The sequence below is a fragment of the Prionailurus viverrinus genome, chromosome D1 (assembly GCF_022837055.1).
Source record: "Prionailurus viverrinus isolate Anna chromosome D1, UM_Priviv_1.0, whole genome shotgun sequence".
NCBI lineage: Eukaryota > Metazoa > Chordata > Mammalia > Carnivora > Felidae > Prionailurus > Prionailurus viverrinus.
This window is the reverse complement of record NC_062570.1, coordinates 60,918,269-60,942,301: the sequence shown is the minus strand read 5'-3', so window position 1 is coordinate 60,942,301 and position 24,033 is coordinate 60,918,269. Positions and strand designations below refer to the sequence as shown.

The window sequence follows — 24,033 nt, the reverse complement described above, 5'->3', positions numbered from 1 at the left end:
GAAAATACTCAGAGTAATTAACATTTAGTGACTACTTTATACTATGTGTTCTACTAACAGCTTTTAAGACATATTCCATTTACTCTTCAAAGAGCTCAGTGAACTATACAATATTAATTACATTTTAGAGATGAAGAAAGTGAGGCCTAAAGACATTTAGGCCATCAAAGGCCAGACATCTGACATGGCTGAGGGTTGAGATTTGAATCCAGGCTTTCTGTGTCTTAGATCCATGCTCTTCACTAGTGTATTAACACTCTGCCAAAAGCATCTAGGAAAAATATTATAAGATCAAAAGTAAGAACTGAAAAAGTAAGAATCTTCATGTTTATATATCATCCCTTAAAAGAAAGTTGTGTTGTCTTTCTTAGACTATAGTTTGTTTTCTTCATTCATAGTTAATAGTTCAAAAGATTAGAATAGATATGTCATGCCATGTAAGCCAGAGATCAATATTCAGTATTGGACAGCCAATAGCACAGCTTCAAGGATTAGGGGCATTTGCTAATTCATTACAGGAATGGGAACTTTGGAGAACTAGAAATAGTTTGAGGCAGAGCTTCTTAACCTTTTAAAACATAACAGTCCCTTTGGAGTCTAATGAAATGGATGAAGACTTCTCCACAGAAAAATCACATATAAACACATTCAGATTTTCCATAAAATTTCAGAGGCTTCACAAATGCCACAAAGGACCTACTATGGCTATCTTAACCAACCAAAGAATCGAGATAAATAATTTATGATGTTCAGCCTATAAACAGCTATACATGGCCGTACCTAAAATATTTTGTTCCTAAAAAAGAACTTATGGTAACCATATCAATTTAAGAGACAGGCAGAAGCTTAAAAGTCAGTTGTATAAAATGGTACAAAAATGAAGAGGAAAGTGGAGTCACATCAATTTTATTGCAGTTGTAAAAGTAATCAATAGGAGGGATGTTTCATGTAGCCCACAAACACTTGGATACAGCTGTATTGTTAAGCTGTATTATTTAGACTTGTATTTAGAACTTGTCACTTTCTCTGAACTGTTACGGCCTGTATGGAGTCACGGACAACATCAGATAACTTTTCCTCTGGAGAATACAAGCCTGAAAAAAAAAAAAGAAAAAAGAAAAAGGCCAGCATACGTGGAGCCAGCGCACATCAGCTTACAGGCAGCCATGCTGTGCATCTCATCTCAACTCTGTGTTCCACCATGTCCTGGCAGCTTGAAAAAACCATTTATACCTGGGAACTGAAAAACACTACAAATGAGGACTTCTTAGTTTTCAGAGATGCAATTTGCCAGCACACAAGCAACTGGGATCCTACTTTATGTTTGGCTTTGTGAGAAGCAATAGAAATCAAAAATTCAAAAGAACATATTCTCTGCACTCAAGAAGCTTAAAGTCTAGTGTGTGAAGCAGTGACATAAACAAATATAAAGTAATGTACTAACTTGATAAGGCAAAATTATACCTCTTGTTTGTGTTGCCATCTAAGTTGAAAACGTTTCTAAAGGTAAATAGAGGAGACGTATATTTTGGAAGAAACTAGAAGAATGTGAGAAGTACTGCATCACCATTTTACTCCTCATGGAAGAATACTCTTCTGAGTTTTAAATTCATAGGTCCTATCTGGACACAGCATTGAAGAATATACAAAACTTTACCTCTTTTTTTGTTCTGTTTTCTCTACCCATTGGATTCTATTAAGTGACTTTAGATTGTAGGATTTGTATTAGTTGCTTAAAGAACATCTTTTGCTTGAACAATACTATTCTATAAAGGAATTGATTTGTAGATTTAGTTTAGAAATTTGGGTGTGCTTCCTGAATGTATGGGGGACTTTTGCTCTGGTAATTCTATATGTCTGTTAGCTGACTGGAGCTTCAGAAAGATAGAACACCTGGGAATATTAGAGTTGAGGGACTTATATGTGAGATGCTCAAAGGGCCACAGTATTGCCAAGTTTGCTGTGATTGAGCCTATCTCTGGAGGCTATCTAGAGTTAAGAAAGTGAACAAGATAATGGCAAGAGGGAAATGCTTTTGATATATTTAGGGAACTTTATAAGGTGCAAGAAAATATTTGCATAATTTAATTTAGGTTGAGTTATATTGTTGATCTACAAAATGTCTGGCATACTACATATGCATGTTACTTAGTATAATTCATTAAAGGGAATAAACTAGTACTTGGCTTAGTATATTGAGTGGGATTGAGGTAAATTCACTAAATTAACATTCTAATAGTTTGTAGCTCAAGGGGAAACCACTGAAAAAAGATTATCATGGGGAGTCTTAAGGATCTGAATAGTTCATCCTATAGGTCACAAGAGAAAATAGAAGAGGATGGCAAGAAAAAAAAAAAGCTCTGTGTGTGTGAAGGCATGATTTTTTTCATTATGTTTTCCATACACTGTATATGTCCTGATTCTTTCATTCATGCACATCTGTCATGTCCCTTGCCTTTTTTTCTCTCTTTAATTTATCCATCCAGGAAACTTTCATCTGATCAATCATGGAAAAAATGGAATCAAAATGTTTCCTTCAGAAGGATGGATAAAGTCTCTTAGACTTGTGGTAAAACATGCTTGCTTATCTACTTCATTAGCCAGGTTTTCCTTTTTTTTTAAAGTTTATTTATTTATTTTGAGGGAGAGAGAGAGAGAGAGAGAGAGAGAGAGAATGAGTGGGGGAGGTGCAGAGAGAGAGGGAGAGAGAGAATCCCAAGCAGAATCCATGCTGTCAGTGTGGAGCCTGATGTGGGGCTCAATCTCATGACCCACAAGATCATGACCTGAGCTGAAACCAAGAGTTGGACGCTTAACTGACTGAGCCACCCAGACACCCCAATTAGCCAGGTTTTCTAACTAGACTTGTATTCTTACCATTCCTCAAATGCAACAGGTTAACTTCAAGTTGAATTCTGCTACTTCCCACCCCAAAATACCATATTCCTTCCTCTTTTTCTTTTAATCTATGTTGATTTCCTGATTCTACTTCTTTTATGAACAATTCTTTAAGCAATAGAATAGTGGCTGAGAAAAGTGAGCACACCAGGATGGATAGATTATATAAGGTCAGAAGATCTGCCCTAGGGTGTGTTCCATGAGAGGCCTAGAGGACACACCATTCACTAAGTTCATTAGGAATGAGCTGTGAAAATTAAACCAGCATCACTAAGAAGTTGAGAAGTAGCTCTTTTCTGCTGACCAGGAACAACAGGAGATAAGGTCACTGAGACAGGCTCATTAATATCTATGTATATGATGAGGTCTGGACATAACAGAGGCCAGATAATCACCAAAAACCAGAGGGCTGCAATTATCATAAAAACCAACAAGATCCAAAGAACACGCAATAGAGTTCAAAGTGAAAGCAGTTGTGGAGATGGTTAATAGAGCATGACATCCCTGGAGCAAAATAGACAAACAGCCAACAAGGGGCTAGGGAACATTTCAAGAAGAAGTCAAGAATGGACAAGAAGGAAGCTGGAAGAACTGTAATACTTTAATGTAAGCTTCACCTTGAGTTAAACAGAAAAATAAGGAAAAAAAGTTTTGGTGGAAAGAATCATCCCAGACTGCCATGCAGTTCTAAACAGAGTTAGTCAAGGCCATTAGGTATCCTCAAGTCAAAGTCATCTGTCAGAGGAACCCTGTGCCTTCTAGGAATGGGCCTGTCTTAGTTTCCCTGCCATATTCAATCATCAGCTGAAAACAGCTCATGGAAATACAACCTCCATAGAATGTGAAGATGGATTAAAAGCTCAGAACTAGGACTACTGAGATAATCAGAGACGTGAAGGGCACACTTAATAATAAGCACATCTATCAAATTAAGAAAGTATGTAGGGCAATACAAGGAGGAGCCAAACAACCAAACCCAAGACAAAGAAGCCAGAGAAGCTATGGGCTGCTCAGGAGAAGTTTAAAAGCCTGCCATTTCTCAGTCTTCACAGGCTTCCCTTGAAGTTACAAATACTCAGGAAATGAAGTATCAGGGTGAAGGACATATGAAAATTTTACTATTGTTTTTGCAGCTTTTCTATAACACAGAAATTATTCTGAAATACAATGTTAAAAATGCTTATGAGAAAAACATCTGATTGACCCTTCTTAGGTCAGGTATCTAAGTCTCTAGTAGTGATCAATCAGGTTCACATCTACAGGACCAGCAGATTGGGCCCACTTCTATGTTTGGGTCTATCAGAAAAGGGGAAATATTTCACCAAAAAATTGCTCAACACCACTCATATACCTGTTTTTTATCCAATAGATTACATTAAGAACATTTGATTAAAGACAAATGTCTTTAAGGCAGTGGTCAGAATCCTAAGAATTAAATGATTGATTAAACAGAAGAAAATTTCAATTTGAAAATTTCCCATTAGCAAAACTCCTCAAGGCAAAAGTACCAGGGATTACAAAATCACTGATTAGATGAATAGAAAGAGAGTTACGTAAATTTATAAAGTATAAACACATATATTATTAGCATGTCATATCTTTCCTGCAGGCCAGCAGAGACAGATTCAGATATTCTGAAGCAATGATTAAAAAATAATCAAGATTAAAAATCTGTGTTAGACATAGAAACAATAAAATGTCTCTCATGTCTACATTTAGATTCTCTATAAAATTTTCATATTTATTATATTAAAGAATTACTTATTCTGACAATTACTGTTTTATGAATTCAATATAATACTAGATGCTTTGTTACTAATAACAAATAATGCTATATACCATTAAACCTTAAAAAAACGTAATTTCTAGCCTGGGACAATTTATAAGAATTGAAGAAAATATGCAAAACCAACCACAAAATGTCTGTAGCAACTTAACTCTATGTTTCTTTTTTTGTTGTTGTTTTTGTTTTTTTGTTTTATTGTTTTATTTATTTTTAATTCATTATCATTTTTTAAATTACATCCAAGTTAGTTAACATATAGTGTAATAATGATTTCAGGAATAGAATTTAGTGATTCATCCCTTACATATAACACCCAGTGCTCTTTTTTTTTTAATGTTTATTTATTTATTTTGAGCATGAGAATGTGTGCTCCTGTGCAAGCATGTGCAAATGGGGGAGCAAAGGGAGATAATCCCAAGCAGGCTCAGCACAGAGACCAACGTGGGGCTGGATCCCAGGAACTGTGAGATTATGACCTGAGCCAAAATCAAGTCAGATGCTTAATCAACTGAGCCACCTAGGTGCCCCATTAACTGTATGTTTTATGATTAAAAGTTTTACTTTGAAAAAACTTGACCAAGCTCTTCTCCAGGGGCATCTAATGCTTCCTTTAAATTTTTTGAGAAACCTTCATACTGTTTCCTTTTTCATATATATATATATATATATATATATATATATATATATATAAAATGTTTATTTATTTGAGAGAGAGAAAGAGAGCAAGAGTGTGAGCAGAGGAGAAGCAGAGAGAGAGAGAGAGAGAGAGAGAGAGAGAGAGAGAGAGAGAAAGAGAGAGAATCCCAAGCAGGCTCCATGCTGTCCTCACAGACCCAACAAGGGGCTTGATCCCATGACCCTGGGATCATGACCTGAACTGAAATCAAGAGTCGGACACTCAACCTACTGAGCTATCCAGGCACCCCAAGAAACCTCCATACTGTTTTCTATAAGACTGTACCAATTTAAATTCCCATCAATGCTGTGTTCCCTTCTCTCCATATATTCACCAGTATTTGTTTTTTGTTGCTGTTCTTTTTTTTTCAATGATAGGCATCCTAAGAAATGTGAGGTGATATCTCATTGTGGTTTTGATTTCCATTTCCGTGATGATTATTAATGTTGAGCATCTTTTCACATACCTGTTGGTCTGTATATCATAATATTGTATTGTATACTGAAAACTTGCTAAGAGGATAGGTGTTATGATAAGTGTTTACCACACACACACATAAAATAATATGAAAGGGGGTGGGAGGAATACATTTATGGCCTTTCACAGTTGTATATGTATTCCCAAATTCATCAAATTGTATACAGTAAATATATACATCTCTTTATATACCCATAAAACTTAATTTAAAAAACATTCCCATGCAAGTTCTACTGAATAAACTTGCCATATATATTCCCTCTGTAAAACATACTGACTAATGCTAGCAGCCAATTGAACACTCATAGATCACTCTCTAGTTAGCAAATCCTAATTGCCCCCAGTAAGTACACTGTAGGCTACTTGCTTTTCCTTCAGTCATCATAATTATTATAATGGAAATTGTATACAGCTTATTAAAAATATGGTTTACAAAGGAAGATAATATAAAATTGCAATTTGCAGAACTACATTGAAAGACCCTAACTCTATATCAAACAATGATGAATAAATTACATATATGTCTCAAGTTAAAATAAAATGATCAGTGTAGGTTAAAATTACTTTTATGACTCCTACATTTAACCAACTTTATTAGCTAATTAGCCTAATCATCAACCAAATAGACTTTAATAAAATGGCTTCTATTTTGCTTATTTATATGGTTCTCTTTTCTAGACTTGAAATAGATCTGCAAGAGTGAGCGATAAATTAATTTGACAAACATTACTGACTACTGATTTTGTGTTAAGTACTGTTTATCAGTATATGTTAGGTAAATTAAAAATGTTTGTTTTAGCCTGGGTGACTAATACAAAATAAGATAATGTACCTAAAATTACTTGGAAAAATTAATCACTATACGAATGTTAATTAACATAATCCCTGAAGAAGAACCAATCTATTTTTTTCTAGGAGTTGCTTCCATTTGAATGGCTATGCTGACAAATCTTTCTTCTTCTATTGAAAGTGTAACCTGCATGGAATCCCTTAACATTGTAATTCTATTTTACTGTTTGCTTCTGAATTGTAGGAATCCATTTGCTCATTTTGACAAATATTTCATTTATATGTACTATGTACTTGGCACTATGCTATTACCTGGAAATACTTTCAAAATATTTGTTATTCCACTTAGCTGTACAAAAAAATCTGTGTAATTCATTATTTACAAGAAAAAAATAGAATAAAAATCAAGAAGAAATATTGGATCCTCATCTTAAATGCTGTATTCATGTTCAATATCATTTTTAATTAAAACACATAAACACAGAGTTATTGTGTCAATATGTTTTATTTTTTTTTTTTTGGTCCTTTTTCTCTTGTCAGAGCATCCGTATTTCCTGGTGCTAGCTAAATAACTTGGGGCAGAGAGGTGAAGCACAGTAAACTAGCACAGAAATCCCCCAAGGGTGTATTTATCCCAGTTGGGTAAATGGCTACACCATCAAAGTCCTTTGTAAAAATTTTCCATACGGAGAGGTAAATAGGTGACCTTCATATACCCCACTCTAAGTAAGGATAAAAGAAGCTCTCCTCCCTATCTAAAGGCCAAGTCAAGCAGCTGGTCTCAGATCAGCACCACTACTTAGTTGTCTCTATAATAAAATGTATCTGATGACTTTAAGCTCCATCATGAGTAATTTAGCTTAAACCCAAGGAAGAGTTTCTTGGAAGGGAAGTTAAAGACAACAATTCATTTAGTCTCTGGTATTGTATCCTCTGTAATTCTCCACATCTTGAAAGGTAAGACTCTCTCCACCTCCCAGAGGTCTCTGGTCTCCAAACCCTTGGAGCCACCGATTATACTTGCTCTCCATTCTTTAGTTCACTTCCATGAACCTGATACCTATTCAGAAATTCCGAATTCCATAAAGACATTTTGTTTTCAACTATTTAGCTAATCATAGCAAAGCTGTGCTTCTTCTATGTATATATTTCCTGACACATATAATAACCAAAATCACTGGCACATCCTTACCATTGTTTTACTTCTGTTTCTAATTGGTTTATGCCTACTGTAGCACATTTATTCCATTCAGTCTTCAGCAATCTGATTTGTTTCTTTTTCATTTTGTCTGAACACCAGAAGCAGTATGGCACAGTGAAATGAGCATATCTAGAGAGCCAGACAGACCTGGATTCACACACTGGTCCTGTTATGTCTGTCTAGGGGAACCTTCACTCCAAAACCAAAATCTTCTCACAAAAAACCTAGGAATGTTAGTCACAGCCTATTCATGGTGCTATTCAATTAAAGCAATGACACGTAGAGCTATGTGGGGCAAAGAATCTGGCTCAATATTAATTTCTCTTCTCACTAAGAATATTAGGACTATTCTCTCATTAATCTTCCAACCTTTCACCTAGTACATGTTTCAGCCCAGCCCCCGGACATGAAGACCAGCGTGCCTCTCAGGTCAGCATGTTCATAGCATGCAGGCACTTCTTCCTCTCCATGTAGGTGGTTAACTTTGTAACATTCCACAGACACCGCTTCTAAATTCAGTAAGATACAATGAAGGACTCTTTTAAATAGTTTTCTGTGAATGAATACATAAATTAATTTAATTAATTGAATCTACAACATTTTCAATCATAGGAACAGCATTTTGTCTTTCCAGGGAGATTATGTTGCTATTCATTGTTTTGGCAGACCATCGTGTGATGGTAACTGATTTTCCTCTGCAGCAGGATATAACTCCAGACCTTTCTTTATATGCAATGACTACTAATCTAGAAGATCAGACTTCAATTCTTCTTCCTAAAAGAACAGAGGAATTTTGCCCTTTCTTTGATTACTCAAGTGCTATCCTATATTTTGACTTAACTGATCTCATATTCCTTAGTTAGGAGTTAATCACCCTCAAAATATCTCAGATGTAGGATATCAGTTTTAGCATTAGTACTTCTTTGGTCTGTTCCTTTCATCCTTTATCTTCCTTGAAAATGTAATAGAAAACTGGGAGAGACTGTTTCAGACAGTACTAGCTAAAATTATTTTATAATTAAAGTCTATTGTAATTCTTAGGAACAAAATTGTGAGAGCAATATGCTGTATGAATTACAAACAGTTGCAGTACCGACAGAAATTGATGATCAACAGATGGGAGGTGGAAATACATTCAGATTTCTGGATCAGGCAGCCTGGCACATCAAGCTACCACGAGCTATTATCAAACTGAGGAAAATAGAACATACAAGTTGTAGGGGTTCTGGGGACTAATTCAGATGCAGTCATCTTATGCTCAAGTGGACTTTGAGATACTGAAGCAGAAAAATTACAGAGTAAGATACATGGATCTAATATTTAGGAAATTAGCCTAGGATAAAGATAAGTATGCAATTAGGAAAATAAATGAATAGAAACATTGTTCATAGATTGCCTATGGAATTCAAAGTATGTAGAAGTAGGTAACATGTTTATTAAAAGAGTCAAACTAATTTTTATCTATATCCATAAATAAATTATATAGTCACTTAAATGATAAAATTGCATTGGGGCGCCTGGGTGGCTCAGTTGATTAAACATCTGACTTTGGCTCAGGTCAGGATCTCATGGTATATGGGTTTTGTGCTGACAGCTCCAAGCCTGGAGCCTGCTTCAGATTCTGTGTCTCTCTCTGCCCCTCCCCGACTCACGCTCAGTCCCTCTCTCTCTCTCCCTCTCTCTCTCTCTCTCTTTCTCTCTCTCTCAAAAATAAATAAACATTAAAAAAATGTTAATGATAAAATTGTATAAAAATGGGCATTCTTAACGGAAATTATCATGGATGGATTCTAAAGGAATAATAGATACCCTAAAGAGATTTAAAATATATTTTGAGCAATAAATTCATTTTTATAATATATACACCATGGGTTAATTTAACTTATAGTATCCAGTGGATTAATTTAAATTATAGCATCCAACAATATGCTTAAGAAATTACAATCTGCTAAAATCAAGTCTCATTAGTTTATTTACAATCATATAATACTTAAGCAATCCTGAAATAATTGTTTCAACTCTGAACCATAAAGATGATAAATAATTAGGAGATTTGCAGACATAGATATCTCTAACACATTTGCCTTATACCATTATTATTGGTACCATTATTATTATCGTTGGAAAATGTAGTGCAGTTGTTAATACCACAATTTCTAAAATCTTATTTTCTATGATTCCCAACATTTATTCTTTCAGATTTTGTGACCTTCAGCTATTTGTCCAAACTTCTAAATTTCACTTTATGCATCTGTAATAAATAAAAAATACTTCTCTCTTAGGCTTTTCAAAGGCTCAAATGAAGTAATCTATGTAAAATACTTAGAACATCATCTGGAATATGGTCTTATCAGTCATATAATCTATATCCAAATAACCCTATAAGAAATCAAAGGCCAGGTGAAACAGCAGGGTATAAATGCTACAAAAGAAGATTATCAATTTCCTTATTGATTTTTACCACAATAGAGGCAGGTTCCATAATGGTAAACAAGGCAGTATTTTAGTTTACAAAGTAAAAAGAGTATCACACTTCAGATCCATGGGACCTGAAGCATCTTCCCTCTAGTTCCCTCTGATAAACATACGTCATGAGATAGGATGAACTGGCCTTATCTAAAGTAGATTCCTGGGTTGTCCCTGATGTTCTCTGCTAAGTCAAAATAAATTTTCACTTGGAATCTGAATTTAATAATTCTAAAATTCCAAGGCAAAAAGGAACCAATTATTTTCTTAGGCCAGGATCTACTCATGGTTAGAGTATTTCAGAAAGGGCAAATAAAACAGAAATTAGCAAAAAACATATTGAATATCTCCTATGAGCAAAGAATTCTACTAAGCAAAGATTAGCTAAAAATAGCCTCTTATTTTCATGAGACCATATTAATAAGTATAAGCTTATAATCCAGTTGAAGGATAAAAAATGTAACAAAAAAAATATTGATCAGAGTCCAGGGTAGTAAGTGATACACACAAAACACCAATTTCATAGCTAGGTATGAAATTAAATTGAACTTAATTAACAATCTCATTCCACTGACAAATCTCACAGATATAATATTGAGTGAAAGAAGCCAGAGGCAAGTAGTATATACTGTATGATTCTATTTATATAAAGATCAAGAAGAGGGAAAATTAATTACGGTAAGAGAAGTCAGAATAATGGTTACAATAGGAGAAGAGATTGATTAGGATGAGGCATTAGGAAGACTTCTGGGTTGCTGGTAATAGTCTATCAGTTGATCTTGAAAGGATTTATATGAGTCCATATAGATGCCAAACTTTATTGAGCTGTACTCTAAAGTTTTGTGCACTTTACTAAGTTTTTGTGTATTAAACCTTAACAAAAAGTAATTTTTAAATTCTAAATTTAGAAAATCAAGATATTACAAGATAATTCAGCTCCTGCAGACCATAATGCCAATTTTCCATAATTCTACTTTCCCTACTTTCCTCTTGACTGGGGTGCCTGGACTTGAATGGGCCCATGCCTGGATTTCCATCCCCTTCTGCTGCCTCTATTTAACTGCTCTTTCTGGGAATACCCTGATCCTGTTTGTAGTCCTCACTGAGCCAAGCCTCCATGAGCCCATGTACTATTTCCTCTCCATGTTGTCCACCACTGACATTGGCTTATGCATCTCTACACTGGTGACAGTACTAGGAATATTCTGGCTCAATGCCAGGGAGATCAGCTTTAATGCCTGCTTATCACAGATGTTCTTCATTCACCTCTTCACTTTCATGGAATCTTCAGTGCTCCTGGCTATGGCTTTTGATCGTTTTGTGGCCATTTCCAACCCCTTGAGATACGCTACCATTCTAACTCATGAAAGGATTGCACAGATTGGTTTGGCAGTCGTTACCAGGGGAACTGTCATTCTGATACCACTAGTCCTTCTTCTCAAGCGTCTATCGTTCTGCCACAGTCATGTGCTCCATCATTCCTACTGTTTCCACCCTGATGTAATGAAGCTCTCATGTTCAGACACAAAGATCAACAGTGCATTTGGACTCACTGCAATTATCTCTACTGCTGGAGTGGACTCTATTTTTATCCTGATTTCCTATGTCCTGATAATTCGCTCAGTTCTCAACATTGCATCCCCAGAGGAGAGGAAAAAGGCCTTCAGCACCTGCATTTCTCATATCACGGCTGTGGTCATATTCTACATCCCTTTAATCAGCCTGTCTTTTGTTCACAGATTTGGAAAACATTCTCCACCATATGTGCCCACACTGATTGCTAATATTTACTTGCTCATTCCCCCTGTAATGAATCCCATCATTTATAGTGTGAAAACAAAGCAGATTCAAAAATCTGTGCTCAAACTGGTATGTTCCAAGGGAACTCATATTTAACAATTACTGGCCCATAAAGACCCATTTCAAAGTCAGTGAAAATTGATCATAAATTGGAGTTATAACTCATGAAATTTTAGAGATGGGTGGAACTAGATGCCATCCAATTCAAATATCTCCACAATGCTGTTAGTTCTACCTAAGGCAATCTTATCTTTTCTACCACCAAAATACTGATTCAGATTCTCACTACCTCTCAGTTACCCTATTCCTATAGATAACTAACTGACTTCCATATCTCTGATGTTTCCACCTAAAACCACACATCATTCACTTTGAATTAATATTCTAAATATACAGCACAAGTAAAATTTAATAACAAAACAATAAGTATCTCTTTCATGTTCACTTCTCATACACCAACTAAATGAAGCAACTGCTCCTATCTCTAATATAGTCCTCCAAAATTTGGATTCAACTTTCCTTTAAAATTTAATCTATCTCTCTCTCTTTTCACATACTCACAGTCTAAGAAAAGCAGTCAGCTAACTGTTTCTTCATGTACATGCAACTTTCCTAAAGCTGTTTACTGTTGACTTGAGCTTCACTGTTGACTCTACTTCAATCTTGACACCCACCCTCCACTTTGAAATTCTACTTGTATGTCAAGGCTCATCTTTAAATAGCTTCGTCATTAAATTTTTCATGATTGCCCAATGGTACTTGATCTTGCCTTCCTACATTTCACCTTTTACAGTACTTTGCCAGTATCTTTTTTGCCTTTATGTACTTTTGGCATAGAAATGGAAATAATAGAAATATAAATATATATTAATATTAATATAAAATGGCTGCCACAAGTCTATAAATTCCCTAAATAAAAAAAGCCTTGAAGCTTCTATAATACCTAGCAGAATACCTTTCACATAGCAGATACTCAGTGATAGTTGTTGAATTGAACTGAACATATTGGACTATCAAATAGTCCATCTGAACAATTCAAATTGCATAGGCAAAGGGCTATTTTGGAACCTGAGATCACAGCCTCTGGAATTTATCCCAGTTTGCATAAGGCCCAACTTGACTAAGAATAATTTTAGCCACTTTTTTTCTCCATGAATGGCTTCCCAGAACCAACTACTATATATAACTAAAAAAAATTTTCCCAGGTGCCAAAGACAAAAACTAGTAAACCGTCCTTAATTCCTCACTTACCATTTGCTCTTGCATCCAATGAATCTGTATTTCTTCTATTCTAACATGAAAACATCTCTTCATCTCCACTTTTAGACTTTGTTCAGGACACTAAAGTTCTTTTTAAAAAATATGTATTTATTTTTGAGAGAGAGAGTACCGGAGAGGGTCAGAGAGAGAGAGGGAGAAAAATCATCCCAAGTAGACTCCATGCTGTCAGCACACAGCCCAACGCAGGGCTCAATCCCACAAACCATGAGATCATGACCTGAACTGAAATCAAGAGTCAGACATTTAACTGACTGAGCCACCCAGGCACCCATAGGACACTAAAATTCTTAAATTAAACCACATTTTCCTTTTAGGTTTCAGGTGTCCAATCTTATCCCTTTCTCCTCCCTCTGTTTTCCATAAGAAAATCAGAAGAATAAAAAAACTTTTTAAAAGCCTTTTAAATTATATTTTAGTTATACAAGAAATAATAAATATGCTCTTATTAATAAAAAGATTTTACAGAAAATGTGAAAAGTCCTCCTTGATATGTTTCCTCAAGTTCAGTCTTTCTGTCTTCTCTATAGGAAACCACTGTATAAATTTGATTTTTTTTCCTTCCTTTTTCTATGCATTAATGTCCACAGATATGGAGAAAATAAAATTTTCAATTTTTTTTATGTTTTTTAATTTATTTTTGAGAGAAACAGAGAGCTAGAAGAGGAAGGGCAGAAAGAGAGGGAGACACAGAATCCGAAGCAGGCTCCAGGCTCTGTGCTATCAGCACAGAGCCCCATGCAGGGCTTAAACTCATGAACCATGAGATCATGACCTAAGCCTAAGTCTGATGTTTAACCGACCACAAGGTACAACTATATATCTCTCTGTTGTTTATTATCTTCAATATAACATTCATTTGTTTTGATCCCTGTAGGAGGTGGTGGGGGGAGAAAATAATCTTTAAATCTTCTCAATGTGGAATAACTGGGTCTACAATACCAGAGTATATCAAATGATTTCAGTGGTCTCCTTCCTAAAGCAGGTGTGAAAACTATGTTCATACACTTTCCATGTTTCTTCGATATTTATATTTTCTTGGCATATATTTCAATATTAATCATAGCAAGTCAAAAAAGAAAACAACCTCAGCAATTGCAGTACATTAAACCACAAGGGAGAGCAAGTAGATTTAGGCATGCAGAGTGTCTCTGAAGCAAAAACAATTAGCCAGAAAGATCCCTTAGGAATAAATAGATTTTTCTGAGGGGTAAACAACTCTCCTGAGAATGGGTTTCTCACAGATACCCTTCCTTCAGAGGTGAATGAGACCTCAGAGCCTTGTCTCTTCCTCATTGCCTTCACTTGATGTAAGTACAGATGCATCAGAGAGACTGTGGATATGTATTAATGTTAGATGATTTATGTGGGCTCATTCTGCAATAAGAAATTTGGCTTCATTAAAGGAAGTATTTCTAAAATGAAATTATAAGAACAACCATGTAAACATAAGATGCTGGGAATTGCTTTTGATTTAAGAATCTACTACTGGAAAGGTCTTATTCTCATAGAGTTTTCAGCAAAGCTTAGAAATAAAAATTAGAAATTCTTCACAATTTACTGAATCTCAATTCTTTTTTTTTCAAGTTTATTTATTTATTTTGAGAGAGAGAAAGTTTCAAGCAGACTCTGCGCTGTAAGCACCAAAACCAACCTGACCCCAAACCAAGAGTTGGATGCTGAACTGACTGAGCCACCCAGGTACCCCTTGAAACTCAATTCTGAAAAAATTCATAAACAGCAAAATTTTGAAAATACAAAAATCCAGAGCATGTGTCAGTTTAAAATCTGTCTGGGATTCCTTAGATAAGATAAAATAGCTAAAATGTATTGTTCATAGTGCTAGACATAGGGAGTCTGAATAGCCCCCAAACTGAATGAGTCATCAATGTAGAATTCTGCCATAAAAAGTAAGTACAATATAATTTCTTTAAGCAAAAACACAGAATATGGCATATCTAGAGTCATATGCCCAAATCCAATGTTGAATTTCAAAGAAGTAAATACTTTGTCCAAAAATAATAGAGATTCGTTATTAGTAAGGCTTGAAATTTTAGTTCTTTTTCCTATAGTGGGGATGATGCTGGTCCATTCAGAATAACAGACTGTAATATTCTTAAAGAGATTAAGACATTCAAGCCAGATTGAAAATGAAGAGATGCATTTGAAGTCAATTAACTTAGGTTAAATAGGTCAGCAGTGGCTATGAAAATGAGCAGCACTAATAGAAGTATCCATAGCTCAAATCCATGATTCCAGGAGGCATCATTATCCAACATGCATGATTCATTTTACCAGTGGTCTTAATAATTTAGCATGTAAGAAAATAATAGCTTTCCATTTCCCCTCGCTGTTGATAAGGAAATAAGTTTTAAATAAAGCAACAAAAATCAGGAAGTGAAAAAACAAATTTATCAAATATCAAGTGTTTGATGCCCTAATACATATGCATTTATAGTAGTGTTTAGAACCAAGGAACAATGACAGTGTACGTCTATGGAAAGAGGAAAAACCCCATGAATATTTGAAATTTTAGTAATTTACATGCATATGTAACAAAAGTTTATTTTTTAATGTTATTCTATAAATTTCACCACATCAAGAAGAATTGATATGTAGCATAGAATTGTAACCAATTTTAAATTTACATACATGGAATTCAAATCCTAGCTTTTCCACTGTGTGAAATATTATAATTTGTTTATCTCTCTAATTTTTACATTCCTGGGATGAAAAATTAGGATATTATAAGCAAATTGATTTTTAAATTAATTAAGATAATCTACATAAAGCAAAAAATTCATGTAAAGCCTGACACATTTTGGGATTTTATAAATGATAGATCTTAACTACTTTCAAAGTAACTATGTTACCTCCAATTTACCAATGAGAAAATAGCATCAAACATTCTAAATTAAGGATTCAGAGAAAGGGGAACCCTCTTAAAAGGCTGGTGGGGATGCAAACTGGTGCAGCCACTCTGGAAAACAGTATGGAGGTGCTTCAAAAAGTTAAAAATAGAACTACCAACAATCCAGCAATTGCACTACTAGATATTTACCCAAGGGATACAAAAATACTGATTCGAAGGGATATATGCACCCTGATGTTTATAGCACATTATCAACAAAAGCCAAATTATGGAAAGAGTCCAAAGGTCCATCGACTGATGAATGGCTAAAGATGTGGAATGTATATACAATGGAATATTACACAGCCATAAAAAAGAATGAAATCTTGACATTTGCAATAAAATGAATGGAGCTAGAAGGTATTATGCTAAGTGAAATAAGTCAGTCAGAGAAAGACAAATACCATATGATTTCACTCATATGTGGAATTTAAAAAACAAAACAAACAGACATAGGGAACAAAATAAAGGAAAACCAAGAAACAGACTCTTAACTGTAGATAACAAAATAATGATTACCAGAGGGGTAGAGGCTCGGGGGATGAGTTAAATAGGTGATGGGGATTAAGGAGTGCCTTTGTTGTGAGAAGCACTGTGTGATGTGTGGAAGTGTTGAATCACTATATTGTACACCTGAAACTAATAGTACACTGTATGTTTACTAACTGTAATTTAAACAAAAACTTGAGGGGTGCCTGAGTGGCTCAGTCAGTTAAGCATCCCATTAGGCTCAGGTTCATGATCTCGCAGTCTGTGAGTTCAAGCCTCACATCGGGCTCTGTGCTGACAGCTCAGAGACTGGAGCCTTCTTCAGATTCTGTCTCTGTCTCATGCTCTGCCTCTCTCATGCTCTGCCTTGCTCGTGCTTGCTCTCTTGCACTCTCTCTCAAAAATAAATAAACATTAAAAAAATTTTAATGAAAACTTGAAAAAAATATTCTAAGTCCTATGATTCCAGAATTTTTCTTCCATTATCATTTCCCTCCTCTTTCATACTCTAGAGAAACAGAACAAATAGGAGATGGTAGGTAGGTAGGTAGGTAGGTAGGTAGGGATTTATTATGAAGAATTGGTTCACACAATTATGGAGGCTAAGAAATCCCACAGTCTGCCATTTGTAAGCTGGAGATCCTGGAAAGCCAATGGTGTAGTACCAATCCAAGTCTGAAGGCTCCTGAAAACTAGAAGCACCGATGGTGTAAATCCCAGCCCAAGGGCAGAAGACCCATGTCCCACCTCGGCAGTCAGGCAGAGAGAAAGAACTCCTCCTTCCTCTGCTTTTTCATTCTATTCAGGCCTTCAACTAACTGAATGAGGCCCACCCACAGTGGGAAGGGTAATCTGCTATACTCAATCTACTGACTGACTCAAACATTATCCCTTCACAGACATACCCAGAAATAACGTTTAATCAGATATATGGGGTGGCCCAGTCAAGTTGACACATAAAATCAACCATCACACACCACACACACACTTGAATCCATTTCTTGATACCTCTACTTAGAATTCAGATCTCGATCTAGACATCATTATTTACTGGAAACAATTCCTTATTCCTCACAATGAGTTTGTTGTCTTTATGTGCTCTCATAGTATTCTAGATTTACTCTTTATACTCTAATTCCATGTTACTTGTCTGTGTTCCCTTGTCAACTAAGTGTTTTCAGGATCAGAGACATCATTACACTTAGCATTTAATTTCCTGTTTCTCATCCAAGGTACATGGGAAATATATTTTTTTCTGAATGACTGAATCTTCAGTATTTTTGCTTAGTAAAGTTACTGTTTTGACAAGTAGTACTGGAAGCTCATTCCTGCACTGTTTCTGGATCATTCCATGCTTCTTAAAGGAGCAGCTTATAAATTCCCTCTAGTTTTCAGAAGATATAAGTGTATCTTCTGTATGGCACACAGATCAAATGTAGTTCTCAAATATAATAACATTTCAACCATTTGAACACAACCATGTGTTTGCTCTTAGTTTTCTCTTCTCCTGGCTGATTCTAAACTTTATAATTTCTGACTATTCTTTTTTTTTTTTAAACAGCCATCTCTTCAATTCATCTTAACAGGAATAAGACTAATAAAATTAAGCAGTTGCTTTTAGGCAAGTAGAAGAACAGAAATTAAAATATCTCTAAGGTACATTCCAATTCAATAATTCTAGGATTCTACATTACTCTAAAATGTTATAAATGAAGGCATTTCATTTATAAGTCTCTTCTTAGAAGAGACTTTGAAAATAAAAATAATATGTCTTCTTGAACCCTACTGCTGCTACTTTCCTGACAATGGAAATATTAACCTTCTTGAGTATTTATTTTATTTAAATTAAATCTGCTAAAATTTGTATTGATGATTCCAGCCATCAGGGAATCTTTTTTCTTTTTCTCTTTTTAGGCTTATTTATTTATTTTGAGAGAGAGAGAGAGAGAGAGAGAGAGAGAGAGAGAATTCCAAGCAAGCTCTATTGTCAGTGTAGAGCCCGACAGGGGCCTTGAACCCATGAACCATGAGATCATGACCTGAGCAGAGAGCAAGAGTTGGACGCTTAACCAATTGAGCCACCCAGGCGCTCCAGGAGATTGTTTTTCTAGTAATTTCTCTATCTTCTATATAGACCTTTAAAATGTTTGTCATAAATTATCTGATAAAAGGATTTTTTTTTGAATGATGCCAGAGAACTGAGAAATTTATTTCATTTCGCTTAATACACTTTTGGGTCAAATTATTATGAAACATGAATCATCTTATAATCAGGATAGTAACTATTCCATAATGCCTATATTACATACTTAAAATTTCTGCATAGGGCCCTTTCCATAATATCTCAAATATTTAGGATATTAAGTAATGTCCACAAGCTTATTTCTGTGATTTTTTTTAAAGCTGCAATTGCGTGGAATATGAAAACAATAGGGGCGCCTGAGTCGCTTAGTCGGTTGGGCATCCGACTTCGGCTCAGGTCATGATCTCACAGTTCGTGAGTTCGAGCCCTGCGTCAGGCTCTGTGCTGACAGCTCAGAGCCTGGAGCCTGCTTTGGATTCTGTGTCTCCCTCTCTCTCTGCCCCTCCCCCGCTCATGCTCTGTCTCTCTCTCTCTCTCTCTCTCTCTCTCAAAAATAAACATTAAAAAAATTTAAAAAAAACAATAATGGAAATTATCTAATTCCATTAACCTTAATATTAACATTAAATGACAAGACCAAAGACATGTGCCTATTTTGTGAATTAACCCAAACTGAGCAGCCTCAGATGTAATATGTGTTGGAATCTCAGTAACTTGTGAGAGCAGGAATAAAAGTTGAGACTAGATAGTAATAGTAGCTAGAGATTTAAAAATGAGTAGCCAGAGATTTATTTATTTAAAATTTATTTATTTAAAAATAAATAAGGATAAGATCCACTGACCAAGAAATACAACAGGTATTAACAAGAGGTGTCACAAACTAAGATTTGGAGCCAGAATGTTTCAATAACTAAGGAGGTAAAATTGTGTAGGTATAACACAGCTGTAGGAGTATATTCTCCAAATCAGGTAGTTGGAGACTTCATGGTTCCAAATGTTCATGAAGGACCAACAGGATTCCAGCCAACGACTAGGACTAAGAGGAAAGTCACCAGTTTCTGAGAAGCCAAAGAGAAGAAAATTTAGGGTATTCAGAGCACCACCATACTGGCTTAGTGAAGCTCTTAGCAAGACTTTCCAGTACATTAAGGGGACTAGATCACAAGAGTTGGGTCAATACAGGAAAGAAGAAAGGAAGGAGAAGAAAACTTACCCAGGACCTCATCTACAAAATAGTAAGTTTCATTTCAGATGCTACCTATTGGTGGAGCTGAAAGCTCAAATGTGTGTTTGCTTTCATGAAGACACCCTCTGTAAATATACTCTTCTGAGGCTATATGTAAGTAACAGATGGCAATGATCGCAACAACACTAAGCTGGCCTCTGTACATGCAGTTCAATCTTAGCTTTGAAATTGAATACAGTTGTCTTTGAAAGAGACTAACTGCTGACAATGATGCTACAGAAAATTTTCTTTAACAATTATGTGTCAACACTACAGTAATAACAGATAAGAAAATAAAAAAATCAATATTAGAAATCTAACCTCAGATTAGAAGCAACCTTAACAAGCCAGGGATAAGATCCATTGATGAAGAAATAATGAATAGGTTATTTTGACGTATAAAATTATTTCCTGAAAAGACTATATGTCTTTAAACTGTATGACAAATTCCATGATAATGCACTAAAATAAAAACACTCAAAGATATGTATATTTTATTAAGTAATAAATCTTACTTTTAAAAACTAATATTACTTTGAGAAATCCATTAAATTCTTGACATTTTCAGATTATCTTGCTACAATTCTCTATGCAGGAAGTACAGAGAAGGGGGAAAGAAAATGCTTAAAGAAGAAGACAAGAAAAAGTACTTCTTAAATTAAAAAAAAATTCCTATTCTCTTTTGTGAATTAGGAAATATGAATCATGGAGGGGAAGCTCAATAAAGCAAAAAGAAAAGAAATAACTGAGAAGCAAAAAGGAGGGGATGAAGTCCTAGGAGTAATCTGCAATTTGATTTCTCTAACTACAGTTAATAGAAATCACAATTAAATTGCTGAATGGTGTTTTCATTTCTCCTTCTAGGGTATTTTATTTCAAAAGAATTATTCTTCCATAGTAATGATGTCATCCTTTCCTAACATCACTTCAACTTCTCTATTCTTTTTCCTGACGGGAAAACATCTCCAGGTCTTGAAGCTACCCACACCTGGACCTTCATCCTCTTCTGCTATCTGTACATGACTTCCCTCTCTGGGAATGCTTTAATCCTGTTTTTCACCATCACCAAGTCAAGTCTCCATGCACCTATGTACTATTTCCTCTCTATGCTCTCAACCACTGACTTGGGCTTGTATATTTCAACGCTGGTCACTATGTTGGGTATATTCTGGTTCAGTGCAAGACAAATCAGTTTCCATGCCTGTGTTGCCCAGACATTCTTCATTCAACTCTTTACCGTCATGGAGTCCTCAGTGCTCCTGGCAATGGCCTTTGACCACTTCGTTGCCATTTGTAACCCACTGAGCTATGCTGCCATCTTAACTGATTCCAGAATTGTCAAAGTATGGTTTGCCATCCTTGTCAGGGTAACAGTGATCCTAGTGCCTCTGGTCCTACTTCTTAAATGTTTATCCTTCTGCCAAAGCCATGTGCTTCCTCATTCTTATTGTTTCCATCCTGATATAATCTGGCTCCATGTTCTGACAATAAGATCAACAGTGTTTTAGGACTTACCCCCCTTGTAGTCACTGTGGGAGTGGACTCCACCTTTATTTTTCTCTCCTATATTCTGATTATTAAGACTATCCTAAACATTGCTTCCCTAGAGGACTGGCATAAAGCCTTTAGCACTTGTATTTCCCACATAGGTGCTGTGGCCATCTTCTACATTCCTCTCATTAGCTTGTGTTTTGTCCATAGGTTTGGGAAAAAGGCGCCTCCTTATGTTACACATTCTTATGGTTAATGTGTGTTTGCTTCTTCCACCAGTGATGAATCCTATTATTTACAGTGTAAAAACCAAGCAGATCCGTAGGGCCATTAAAAAAGTCCTCTTTCCCAAGTGATTTGAGGTTTGACTCTAATACCTTTTTAATAAAATCTACTCCTTAGCTATCATTTCCAAGACCTAGTGTTTAATCAGTATGCTTTCATTAGTGACCTGAAACCAAAAAAACTAGAAAGTTGGGTAGGATGGGTAGGAGATGCAATTTGAAAGAAATTTATTTTTTATCTTCAATAGAACTATTACTAATCTACTCTTTAAAAATAAGCAATAAAATGTCTTACTATTATGGGTACAATATAATATCCCAATAATATCCTAATATTATGGGATATATATATATATGTATATGTTTATTTATTTATTCTGGGGGGGGGAGGGAGAGGGAGAGAGAGACAGAGAGAGAGAGAGAGAGAGAGAGAGAGAGAGAGAGAGAATCCCAAGCACGCTCCACACTGTCAGCACCGAGCCTGATATGGGGCTCAAACTCATGAACCATGAGATCATGACCTGAGCCAAAATGAAGAGTCAGATGCTCAACCGACTGAGCCATCCAGGTGCACCTGGGTATTATATATATTAAGATAAATTTCTGAAAGCATGAATGAAAATAGGTAACATGAATGCTTTGCCCATTATTTGCCTCCAAAATTATACTTAAAACTGTAACATATCTTTCTGTCTCATTTTGTTTTTTTAAAGTATACATAATAAAAAGTTATTAAGTTTTGCTTAATCTTCAATTAAACCCTGCTATTATCCTTTTTTTATATTTTTAAAAAATGTTTATCTATTTATTTTGTGAGAGAGAGAGAGAGAGAGAGAGAACGAGCAGGGGAGGGGCAGAGAGAGAGAGAGAGAGAGAGAGAGAGAGAATTTCAAGCAGGCTCCGCACCATCAGCACAGAGCCCAACACGGGGCTTGATCTCACAAACCATGAGATCATGACCTCAGCTGAAATCAAGAGTCCAACGCTTAACTGACTGAGCCACCCATGCACCCCTATCTATTATTCTTATATATAATTTAACCACCATTGATTCATTCTTTCATTTACTGGTGTCTCCTATTGCCAGACACTGCACAATATGATAGGGTGGCAGAGACAAACAACAAGATATTATCATAATTAGTGAAATATGTAGATATAAAGCAACCAATCAAAATCTGATGTACTATGTGATATGTGACAATATGTAAGCAAAATGATTAATAGAATGTGTAAGAATAATATATTCTTAGCAATGTTGTTGCTATTTTCCAAGCTGGGAAGATCAAGATACCATCAAAATGTGCTCTTCAAACTGTAAAGTCAAGGGGTACCTGGGTAGCTCAGTCAGTTAAGCCTCTGACTCTTGACTTTGGCTCAAGTCATGATCTCACAGTGGTGGGATCAAGCCCCCTGTGGGGTTCCACACAGAGCTTGGAGCCTGCTTGGGTCTCTCTCTCTCTCCCTTTCTCTCTGCCCCCCCCCCCAACTCATGTTTCCTCTCAATAAATAAATACAGAAACAAACAAACAAACATTTTTAAAAAAACTATAAACTAAAGAACTGGAAAGATCCAAGCCCAGCACTGGGCTGCACACTGGGCAGGAAGCCTATTACAAAAAAAAAAAAAAAAAGGGAAGAATGGTAACATGAGGAAATCTGTGGATAGTTTCCCCAGGGAAACAATCATAAATCATGAAAATTATATATAGACATGGGTATAAACATTTAAATTCTCTGAAAATTGCCCTAAGTGCATACAGCTGAAGAACTGTTCAAGAAAATCTATTAAATTACTGTAAGAACAGTGGGAGTCTGTGGCCCTTGAATAGGAGCCAGCATTTGCCCCTCCCTTCCCCCACAGTACAGCATATTGATAGCTCCACTCCGTGTAGCTAAGGACATAGGGCTTCCTTCCCCAGCCCCAGCCCCACCCCCATCTTCACCAGTTGTCAGTCTAAGGCTACGATATCTCCTGGAAAGGGCAGACCACCATATTCCTCATTCTTTTCACCTCAGCTCCAACTGTGGAAGCTAAATTCCAGGTAAATGCAGTCAAGAGGTCAGTGGCTGTCTTCATGCACTCAGCCATAGTCATACTGCAGAAGCTCTATCCCAGGCATGGCAGCCAGAGAATACTGGGGCCTCAATCACTCTTTCCCTAGCTCTATTATAAGGA

General features: G+C 35.8%; 2 protein-coding genes and 1 pseudogene across 2 annotated transcripts in view; 2 read left to right on the top strand and 1 right to left on the bottom strand.

Annotated features, from left to right (window-relative positions):
* The window catches only part of LOC125177121 (olfactory receptor 51H1-like), a 307,668-nt gene that overhangs the window by 145,555 nt on the left and 138,080 nt on the right, over positions 1–24,033 (bottom strand). The window lies entirely within an intron of this gene.
* On the top strand, positions 11,245–15,519 carry LOC125146471 (olfactory receptor 51F1-like). Its single transcript, XM_047823209.1, has 3 exons — positions 11,245–12,162; positions 13,441–13,457; positions 15,444–15,519. The coding sequence occupies exons 1-3, from the start codon at positions 11,245–11,247 to the stop codon at positions 15,517–15,519; spliced, it is 1,011 nt and encodes a 336-aa protein (XP_047679165.1).
* On the top strand, positions 20,983–21,926 carry LOC125146470 (olfactory receptor 51F2-like; annotated as a pseudogene).